Source organism: Microtus ochrogaster, chromosome 5 (assembly GCF_000317375.1).
Source record: "Microtus ochrogaster isolate Prairie Vole_2 chromosome 5, MicOch1.0, whole genome shotgun sequence".
Taxonomy (NCBI): Eukaryota; Metazoa; Chordata; class Mammalia; order Rodentia; family Cricetidae; genus Microtus; species Microtus ochrogaster.
This window is the reverse complement of record NC_022012.1, coordinates 32411166-32422774: the sequence shown is the minus strand read 5'-3', so window position 1 is coordinate 32422774 and position 11609 is coordinate 32411166. Positions and strand designations below refer to the sequence as shown.

Genomic DNA, 11609 nt, shown 5'->3' with positions numbered 1-11609 from the left:
CATATACCATATTTCTTCCATACCTTCTCAGATCTCTTTTTTTTTTAACTCTCCACCCTTGTGGGTTTTTTTTTTTTCATTTAAGCACTGCCTGGCCCATTTCTAGTAATGTGTGTAGCACCCCAAGGTGCACTTACTGGGAAGATTCTAGCCTACATCCATCCTGGGTTGGAGCTTCAACGCATCTGCCCCAGAGAGAAGAGCTATCGATTCTGTCTGAGGTGTCTTACATCACTTCCTCTTCCTCCCAGCATTCTGTTCTGTTTACTCCACCTACATATGTTCTAACCTATCAGGGCCAAGCAGTTTCTTTTACTAATTAACCAATGACCTTCCTCCATCATTTCCCCTTTTTCTGTTTAAACAAAAAAGGAAGGCTTTAACTTTAACATAGCAAAATTACATATAGCAAAACAGTTATCAAGTAAAAATTACAATTTATATCTATTTTATCTTTATCATAACTAAGGAGAACTATAACTATAACTAACTATTCTTCAACTCCATCAAAGACTCAAGAAGGATACAATATTTCCTAAGCAAACAAGAAATAAGCAAATTCCAAACTCTAGACATGACAGAGACAACATTTTGCTTCCTGGACAGTCACCCAAAGTTCTTTTGTACTGCTGCGGCATCCATCTTCGGCCTTCAGGCCCATGGTATCCAGAGACATTTCCATGAAGCAGGAAATTTCAAAGGCAATTCAGTCACTATCTGCTGTGTCCTGCAGAATGTCTCTCAGAATCAGGAATCCTGAAAGATCATCTCACCATTAGACAAGTTCAGCAGTCCTCTCTCTGTGGGTTCTTTTTGTCCAATTTATGCAACAGTCCAGGCAAGAGCAGTTGTGTTTATTAGGCTTCTTTGTTCCTTTATATTTCTATCATATGTGCATATATTTGCATGTATTCAAATAAAAGATAAGAGTAAGGAAGAAAACATGGTGTTGTCTTACTGAAACTGGATTAATTAGCATATCAGTGCCTATATATGTTATTATATATGTATATATATTAGTTAACATATCAGCGCATATACACATATATATAATATACATGTGATATATATGTCAATAAAATGAAAGAAAAAGATACTATTATTTGCAGGGACTTAGTTTGTAAAGCATGGGAGTGCTTGAAGTAATGAAAGGGAACCATTAAAGTGATGCAGTTATATTTCATTTTATTTTATCAAAATTTTATAAAATATGTATTTATGTTAATATTTTATGTATTATAATTACATTATGTTTCCATTTTATATTTCCTGCCTCAAAACTTTTCCATGGATACAGCTTTATTTGTTGCGAATGTATATGTATATATATATATATACATATATATTAATATATTCCTACATATATGAATACAACCTCTTCATCCATATAATGTTACTTCTGTGTATGTGTTTAAAGTTGATCACTTGATTTTGGGAGGCTAATTGCAGTAGGTTTATTCTGTGAAAAGAGACTGTCTGTTTGTAGATCTCCCAGGATTCGTCATTTGTCTTCAGATTTTTATGAGCATTTGAGGACCCTTCATAATTTTTCCTTCCATATTAGCATGTCTCTTGTAATCATTCTGTTTTAGAAATTCAATTTTTTTTTCCTTTTTAAGTCAGGGTTTTTCTGTAGCTTTGGTGCCTGTCCTTGAACTAGTTCTTGTAGACCATACTGGCCTCAAGCTCACAGAGATGGGCTTGCCTCTGCCTCTTAAGGGCTGGGACTAAGGGCTTGTGCAACCACTGCTTGGTTAGAAATACAATTTTAAAAATACCATCTGCGAAGTTTCTGGTAGCACAACACTAGAGGTGACTTGCTACAACACTACAACTTTCAGACACATAATTTAAAAAGTCAAAAGCCAGACCTGTGGGCAATTATTTAAATGCAGAAAGCAAGAGATTGAAAATTCCAAACGCAGATTTCCCTGCACATAATTGAGGAGGCAAAAGTCTATCTTTTTTTTTTATTTTATTGAAAAAAAGGAAAAAAAGTTTCCACCTCCTCCCAGCCTCCCATTTCCTTCCCCTTCCTCCCACTCCTCTCCCCCTCCCTCTCCAGTCAAAAGAGCAGTAAGGATTCCCTGCCCTCTGGAAAGTCCAAGGTCCTCCTCCCTCCATCCATATCTAGGAAGGTGAACATCCAAACTGGCTAGGCTCCCACAAAGCCAGAACACTAAGTAGGATCAAAACCCCGTGCCATTGTCCTTGGCTTCTCATCAGCCCTCATTGTTCAGAGTTCGGTTTTATCCCATGCTTTTTCAGTCACAGTCCAGCTGGCCTTGGTGAGCTCCCAATAGATCAGCCCCACTGTCTCAGTGGGTGAGTGCACCCCTCATGGTCCTGACTTCCTTGCTCATGTTCTTTCTCCTTCTGCTCCTCATTGGGACCTTGGGAGCTCAGTCCAGTGCTCCAGTGTGGGTCTCTGTCTCTATCTCCATCCATCACCAGATGAAGGTTCTATGGTGATATGCAAGATATTCGTCAGGATTGCTATAGGATAGGGTCATTTTAGGTTCCCTATCCTCAGCTGCCCAAGGAACTAACTGGGGACATAGCCTTTGCTGGAGAGGCTGTGGAGGAAGGGGTACCCTCATCCATTGCTGGTGGGAATGCAATCTTATGCAACCACTTTGGAAATCAGTGTTTCGGTTTCTCACGAAATTTATGATCAATCTACCCCTAGACCCAGCAATTCGACTCTTGGGAATATACCCAAGAGATGCCCTATCATATGACAAAAGCATTTGTTCAACTACGTTCATAGCAGTATTATTTGTAATAGCCAGAACCTGGAAACAACCTCGATGTCCTACAATGGAAGAATGGATGAAGAAAGTGTGGAATATATACACATTAGAGTACTACGCTTCGGTAATAAACAATGACTTCTTGAATTTTGCATGCAAATGGATGGAAATAGAAAACACTATCCTGAGTGAGTAACCCAGACCCAAAAAGATGAACATGGGATGTACTCACTCATAATTGGTTTCTAGCAATAAATAAGGATCACGGAGTCGACAATTGGTGAACCTAAAGAAGCTAAATAAGAAGGTGAACCCATGGAAAAACATAAAGTTATCCTCTTGCCTATGGGAAGTAGACAAAATTGCCAGGGAGAAAATTGGGATCTTGGGGGTGGGGTGAGATGGGGGTAAGGGGAGATGGGGAGAGAAAAGGGAGAAGAGGAGGATAGGGGGAACTTAGGGAAAAAGGATGATTGGGATAAAGGAAGATTGGATAGGGGAGCACGGAAGCTTCTTAGTTAAGGGAGCCTCCTTAGGGTTGGCAAGAGACTTGATCCTAGAGTGGCTCCCAGGAGCCCAAAAGTCTATCTTCTTAATTATATTAGGGGAATGGACTTTCTCGAGAAAGAGTAGAAATTATGATTGTAATTGTGGGTCCCTCAGAGAATTAGAATCAAGATCCAAGGTGTAATACAATTTCCTCAGCTCGGTCTTTGATTTAGGCGGAGCCTGGGCATTTTTCAGCCCTGTTTATAAGCACACACACTATGCAGTTAAAGGGTACTTTCTCTGCTTCCAGAAAAGACACAAATCCTTGATCACAAATAATGTTCTGTAATTCAGAAATTGGTCCAGTAAAATTAATTATTATATATACCTTCTTTGAATCGAAAGATCTGAAACTTTGGAATCTGAAATTTATCATCCAGATAGACAGGGAAATGGGAAAACAGGACTACTCTTCAGATTGAACTGAAAATTGAGTTCTGAATTCCAGGTACACTAATAGCTCTCTTTCTTTCCTCTTTCTTTCTTTTTAAATGAATATTAGTATTTTTATTTTATTAAAGAGCTTTTTTCATATATTATATTCTGACAATTATTTCCTGTTGCAAACTCTTCTGTGTTTGTGGGCCCATATTTCAATATGGCATAAAATCCATTAGCCAGGTCCGAGCTGATTACCTAGCTCTGCAGACAAGCTGTCTCTGCCCTTAACAAAAGCCAGGATGCCTGCTCCTAGCTTCTTTTGTTAAAATGTGGATTACCTGAGAAGAGATGTTTGACTGAAGCTGATGACTTAAGAGTTCAGGTATTTGGTGCTTCCTTCCTTTTGTAATTTGGAAGGTGTCTTATAGAAATGCTAATTCAAGGCCTACCTGACTGCCAGATGCGGATGTGACTCAAGCCCAGGCGCCTGGTTGCCCAGGTGATGGCGTAATATGTTTTCCCCCTCCCTGCTCAACTTGGTGTGGGTATATAAAATGTTTGGAGAATAAAGGAGAGATCTGGCCTTTTCCATGATGACGGTATAAGCTGTGTCAGTTCTTTTCCTCGCGACTCCGGTCCAGCTGGGTTAAGGAATTAGGGAATTTATGTTGGGCCCTCATGGGCCACGACATGTGTTTCTGCTCTTCTCCTTCTTGTATCCAAATCTACCCCTTTATGTCTCTTAATATATGATGAATTTCAGCAAGTGTCTCTATTTTCCTGTACAAAATGAGACTGAAGTGAAACCAGCAGTAGAAAGTATTCAGAGAGATTAGGGAGTGTTAGGAGGCATTGAACACTGGACTTGCAGCATCTCTGCTGAGGTTCTCCTAAATGGTCAGAACTCAAGCCTTTCAGATTCTCTCCATGATTCTCTCTCATGCTTTTACTTTTAGATTATCTATATGTTTTTCATTCATACCACAGCAGCCAGCACTCCACTGTCCAGTCATCTGCTTCCAATTTTAATTTCTTAGGAAGAGCTCTAGGGAAAGAAGATATGAAATATTGAGGTTAAAATCTTCTTATTGTATTCTCCTTTATCTTGTGAGTTTTTCAGAAATCATATTATAATTCACCATCAATTTCTTCTGACTTAGGATAATTTGTTTGTGACTATACCAGTGGATTCTTTATGTATAGTTCAGGACGGAAAAGCATTTCCAGCATACACATAGTGGATGGAACGGACCCATGACTAATGTGGATCATCCTCTTATACAGGTCTACACTCTGTGTCCACAGATTCCCTTACAGAAACATGGACTCAGCCAATGTGTCTGTGGTGACAGAATTCATTCTGTTAGGATTAACAGACCAGCCTGAACTCCAAATGCCCTTGTTCTTTCTGTTCCTAGCAATGTATCTGGTCACTACATTTGGAAATTTGTGTTTGATAATTCTGACTGTGCTGAACTCTCACCTCCACACGCCGATGTATTTTTTTCTCTTTAACTTGTCCTTTATAGACATCTGCTACTGTTCTGTGTTCACTCCCCAAATGCTGGTGAACCTTATATTATGGGAGAATGTCATTTCTTACATGGAATGTATGACCCAAGTCTATTTCTTTTGCTTCTTTATTATTTCTGAATGTTATGTGCTGACTTCAATGGCCTATGATCGCTACATGGCCATCTGTCATCCACTGACGTATAATGTTGTCATGTCTCCTAAATTATGTTTGAACCTTATGCTTGTTTCCTACTTTATTGCATTTTCTAATGCTGTAGCTCACACTGCATCCATGCTGAGACTAAGTTTCTGTGATGTCAACACCATCAACCACTACTTCTGTGATATTCCTCCTTTGCTCCAGCTATCCTGCACGAGCACATATGTCAATGAACTTGTCATTTTTGTTTTTGGCACCATCAATATCATTGTTTATTCTTCAACTATCTTTATATCTTATGGTTTCATCCTTTCCAGCATCATCCACATCCGTTCCTCTGAGGGCAGATCCAAAGCCATCAGCACCTGCAGCTCCCACATTCTTGTTGTTTCTCTGTTCTCTGTTTCAGGTGCACTTGCATATTTCAAACCCTCCTCAGCGGTGTTTATGAATGAAGGAAAAATCTATTCTGTTTTTTATACCAATGTGGTTCCCATGATGAATCCATTAATCTATAGCTTGAGGAACAAAGATATTAAAGTTGCCCTTAAAAAAACCTTAATAAGCAGGAGTTTTTGATTAAACAGGGTTGTCTTTATCCCTCTTGTTTTCAGCACAGACATAATTTTAATTATGGGCATTACTTCAGCATAAGACTTTAGCTCTTCTATTTTTTCATAGAAAATATTTTACTTTTTATTTTTATTTATATATTTTTATTTATTTGGTTTTGTTGTTGTTGTTTTAGTTTTTGAACAGGCAAAAATCCTTGGTGTAATTATGATTCTTTTTATATTCCTCTTTCTATCATAAAATGAAATATGATTCTTCTATACTTAATTTTAATATTTCCAGATTTTGTCTTCTTCATTATTGTCATTTCCACTATTTTATTGTTTATTGTTTAAAAATATTACAATTGAAATGATTTACATATTGCCCTCATTAATTACAAAGAAATTTTTTCCTTTCTACATTAAAACAGAATTTCAAAACATCAAATGAAGCTACAATAGGATAGAAATTTCCACTGTGTGTAGTTTTTTTTTTCATTTTCAATGTGAAGTTCAAACATATGATTCTTTTGTTTTCTGTACATCTTCAATTGGAAAGCAACATAACTCTTTCAACTTTCAATGTGATAGATATGATTTATTAGTAGTCAATAGCTTAATGAAAACAGTAGAAATATCCAGTGATCACAGGTTTCAAGCATGTCATTACTCCATATACCTTTTTCATATGTGTGTTGTCATCATTTATGAAACATGAACATAAGATTATATTTCAGATTTGAATCTTTACTATGGTTTGTCAGTGGGAGAAACATTTGTCTATAGATGTTGTAGTGGTAACTTATTTTGCATTGTTATTTTTATTTTTTTTTTCTTTGGATTTTTTATTTGCCTGATTGCTTTGCAGTGAGAGTTTTATACATCTATAAAATTAAAAGGAGAATAAATTAAAAGTTTTAAGTGCCTAGTAATTCAAGAAAAGAAGATCTAGGATAGAAAGTGTGCCAACAAGTCATTAAATGAGGAAAAAAGAACATATAGTGAGTACATACATGTCTTTTTATGGAAAGCCTCACTGAGGGATTCTGAAAATCATATTATCATCTTAATCTTAACTTTCTTCTGTAGATCATTGTTAATATTTCTTTTATTTTATTAATCTCCCATTATTTTAACACCCACATTGACTGTATATTAATATTGTTTTGAACAATAAGGAATGTTTTATTGGGAACTGAAGACAGGCTACATTTGTTGAGTACAAATAGAGTGAGGACAGTTAAGTCAAGGAATAAAGAACAACTGGTCATTGAGACTCTAGTTAGAAAGAAGTCTTCAGACAGTTCAGGACAGGCAATGGAAACCTCTTTCTATGCTTTCTTTTATCTCTTCTGGAACTTCCTAGAAATATTGTGGAAACTGAAACTTCTCTCTAGATAGGTTAAATTATTTAAGCTAATTGACATTTAAAAATTAAACACAAAGAAAGATTAGTAGAAAAAGAAATCATTCCATTGTAGTTGACTTGCATATGGGATTACCACATGGAATTTATCTGCAAAATACACAAACTATCACCAAACTGAACTGTGTTTGGCATGGTAATTTTATCAAGAACAAAGGAATTAATAAAATATAATTCTTTAAATAACAGGCTTTTTCTCTTCTGTGAATGAACATGACTAGGAAAGTGTTTATAGACAGGAGTCATTTTAAATTATTCAACAAAAATATTTTAAAAAGCAGTATCTGTGGAAAGACTTTCAATTATAGATAGAGGTTGCCGTACATAGTATGTGGGAGGAGAGTGGTATCCTATGAATTTTTTTTAAAACAAATATCTCACTGTCTAAGGGAAATAATTCCATTGTGCATATCAATATAGCACTAGGAACAGTAGTAAAACATATCCATAGTCCAAATGCCTATGACATCAGGCATAGATGATTGTTGACACTCTTACAAAATAGCTATTTGCCAGTGTTTCTTGCAATGAGGTGTCCCAGGACAATTCAAGACAAAACAAACAGCATTCTAACACAAGACTGTGTGTTTTCTACTTTTTCTTTGTATGCATACAGGCAATATGGAGACAAAGATGCCTCACTTTGGTCCTAAAGCTTTAAGGAAACCAGGAAGATATTTCAGCATAGTCAGAATACAAGTTCGTAAAATAGAGTAATGATTCAAATGTATGTACATCCATACTTGATGGAGCAAGCACTCAGTAGGTCAAGGAATACATGGGTAATTGAAATGCTGAGGAAATATGTTAATCCTGGGTGCTTGCTTAATATGTGTTAATCATTGGGGTCAAACCTGATTACCATAAATAAATAAATAAATACCCCAAGGAGGAAAAATAAGGAGCATATTAGCCATTGATTATTTACATAAACTGCCCATTTCATAAAAATTTGCTATAGGACTTGCTTTATATACCCATATATAAAATTATATACTCATGTATATATCCTGATTTGTACCACCAAATATTCTTAAAAAGCATTGATAAGAGTGTTATTTATCTGCTCAGGTAGGAAACTAGAGCAAACATGAAGAATAAAGTCCCAAATGATGTTGTTCAATAGTAATAGAATAAAATGAATCTCATGGAAGGGAACCTACAGATGTGATCTAAAATTGTAGGAGAATCTAGACTTGTCCAGGGCAGAGACAGCTTGTTCACCACACCAAAATAGGAGTTTTCACTTACATTTATTAAAAGAGGGAAGGCAAGGTTCTGCCTAGTTGTATAGATTTGTGAAGAGCAATAAAATTATTCTATATTAATAATGTAGAGGGAGAATATATAAATTCAATTTATAGAATGTTATTTTAACATATTTTGTTATCTATGTAAAGTTGCCTCTCAAATTAAATTCTTTAAATTGTTGTTATAAAAACTATTATGATTACAGACTGGGCTCAAACTCATGGCTTCATATTTGCGAGTGAGTGCTTTACCACTGAGTTGTATTCCCAGCACATTAATTTCCATTTCCACTTGCCAACAATAAAAGGTTCACATGGCATTTAATAATTCCATGTACCAAAAAATCCCAAAGAATAAAAAACTGAAGAATTATTGTTATATTCATAATCGAAGATCTGAATGACTTTTACAATGAAAATTGCATAACATTGTTAGGAGGAGTTGATGTATAAATACACAAGAACATTTTTCTCACATATTAGCCATAACTTTATTGATATTTTGTTCTCGCATTCATACAAGTACAGATGCACATGCCCTTGCACACCTATATGCCTGCATACACTTGTGTAGCCATATCCACTGCAATAAGTTCCAATAAGTACATGCCACACACCACAAAAGTAAATACTAAAGAAATAACCAAGGAGCAGAAAAGTTTGTAGAAGAAAACCACAAAATTCAGCTTAAAGAAATCAATGAAACATAAGTACTTAAAAGCATAGCCTTTGTTATTGGTCAGAAAGCTTACTACTGTTATGGTGTCAATACATTCCATCTATAGAGTTATTGCTATCTCTATCATATCCATTTGAGATTTTTTTAATTTTATAAAAATGTATTTTTTATTGATTGTTTGAGAATTTCACTTTATACACTCCAGTCCCACTTATCCTCTTGTCTCTCCATATCTGCCCTCAAAAATAAATTAAAAGAAAGCAAACAAATAAATATCCACCTTGGTCTTCAGCCTTTCCAACACCTCAGTCATTCCAGTAGTGATATAGGAAGTCCTTCTGTATATGAGTTTCATTTATTGGTTAATGAATAAAGAATCTGCATTGGCCTGTGATAGTGTAGAATATAGCTAGTCGGGGAAATCTAAACTGAATTCTGGGAGAAAGAAGGCAGAGTCAGGTGACACCAGACAGGAAAAACATGAGCTGTCAGTTTGAACAATGCCGATACGTCCCAAGCCTCCTGGTAAAATATAATATAATGGAAATGGGTTGATTAAGAAGTAGGAACAAGCTAGTAACACATTTAAGGTATTGGCCAAGCAGTGATTCAAATAATATAGTTTCTGTGGGATTATTTTGGGAGATGGGCAGCTGAGAAACAAACACTCAGCCAAATAAAACACTGACATTGGGAGCTGTGGTCTGTCACAAAGTAAATCCTTTTATCCAATCAACCCCACACCCAAAACATTCATTGCAGTGAGTCATTGGTATGGCTTAATGTCTCTTTTACACCATTGTTGAACTCTCATTGAAATCCATCTTGGATATTCTGCTATTGCCCTGAGTCACAGAGATCCTGCAGTTATCTTTCAAGAGTAATAAACCCTTCACATACTCTAGCAGGTCACAGATAATGTAGATTTTAGGCTGGGCCAGCCCAAGATTCAGGATATGAGTCTGTGTGGTAACCCAACTGGTTAGTCTGGGCTACTGGATGGCCACATCACGTGAGGGGAAGACCACTACAATCAGGTCCATGCTATCAAGGCCAGCTTTCCCATGCCTGTGGTGAGGGGTGGACAATTTCTCCTAAGTGCAAGGAGTTGGGATGCTCTCCCATAATGAAGAGGGGCTAGCTTTCCTGCTTCAGTGTCCAGAAAGTGGCAGGCCAGATATCCCAAGGTTAGTGAGTAGCAGAGTAGGCACTGGATTTCAACACACATGATTGTTATTACCCACCATCAGTGGTAACATGAGCAGAGGACATCATCACAGACCCAAGCTGCTGGACAAACATGAACCCAGACATGTTTTCAACAGAAGGTTGTACCATCTCGTTACCATGTCCATCATGGTAGCACAGACCATATGGATCAGTATAGCCCCAGAATGCAGCAAAGTCCTTAGACATCAGCATGGTCTCAGGTGACTATCCAAATAAAAGGCAACCAGCTAGCCTAAAAAGGCATCCAGAGGCATGGATATCAACATATATGCTGGCTACTGCTGAGCTATTGTTGAACTCTGGCGTCCAAACACCGAGAAGGAGTCGCCCCAGTGACCATCTCACACACCACAGCCGATGCAAAAGCATGAGGATTTTATTAATTCTGTCATGACAGGGTCCCCCAGCATTCGGGAACCGAGGGACTCCGAATAGCGGGTACAGTCTATTTTTAAAGGGGTCACAGAAGCAAGGGGGATTGTTCTTTGACTATTCTAATTGGCTTATTCAAAAGGGCTATTACCAATAATTGACTGGAGAGCTGTTGCCAGATCAGATGAGGTAAGAGGTCATTTTGACCCCGTTTTCCAGGGGACCAAACCAACACATACGTATATGGGTAATTGTTCAGGAACTGAGTACGTGGGAGTGTAGCTGTTAGGTCCTTGGTTCCCAGAGGAGGGGAAGCACTATGGCACAGAGGCTGAGAGGATTCAGAATTGTCAAAAATGGCTTCAGGATTGTCTTAAAGTCTTACACTATTGAACCAGACATGGACCAAAGAAAGCAGTCTAGGCCCAGATGATACCACGGTCATGTGTGACATTGCAGGCTACCTAGATTGTCATGTTCCTGATAGGAATATTTCTTCCAAAGTCAACATAGTTACAGGTTGTAATCAGGAACATGGGGATCCATGAGGCCTTTGGTAGTACTATGGTCCAGAGACACCAACATGGAACCTTGCTGTGGTAGAAGCATTAGCCCAGATGTGGTTTTGGTAACATTCCAGGCTTTTATGCCATTATGGCCACAGGTGGCAGCTCAGGCCATTCAGATTGATGTGACCCCCATGGCAGTGTGGCAAGACAAAATAAGAGCATCCCAACTGC

The 11609-nt window shown here is 37.4% G+C and overlaps 1 protein-coding gene across 1 annotated transcript; it reads left to right on the top strand.

Annotated features, from left to right (window-relative positions):
* The first annotated feature begins 5004 nt into the window (after positions 1-5004).
* On the top strand, positions 5005-5937 carry LOC102002340 (olfactory receptor 8B3-like). Its single transcript, XM_005347480.1, has one exon. The coding sequence runs from the start codon at positions 5005-5007 to the stop codon at positions 5935-5937; it is 933 nt and encodes a 310-aa protein (XP_005347537.1).
* The last annotated feature ends 5672 nt before the right edge of the window (positions 5938-11609 follow it).

What these genes read in the sequence shown, in the direction of transcription:
- LOC102002340 (XM_005347480.1), top strand. Translation starts at nt 5,005, where the DNA reads ATGGACTCAGCCAATGTGTCTGTGGTGACAGAATTCATTCTGTTAGGA.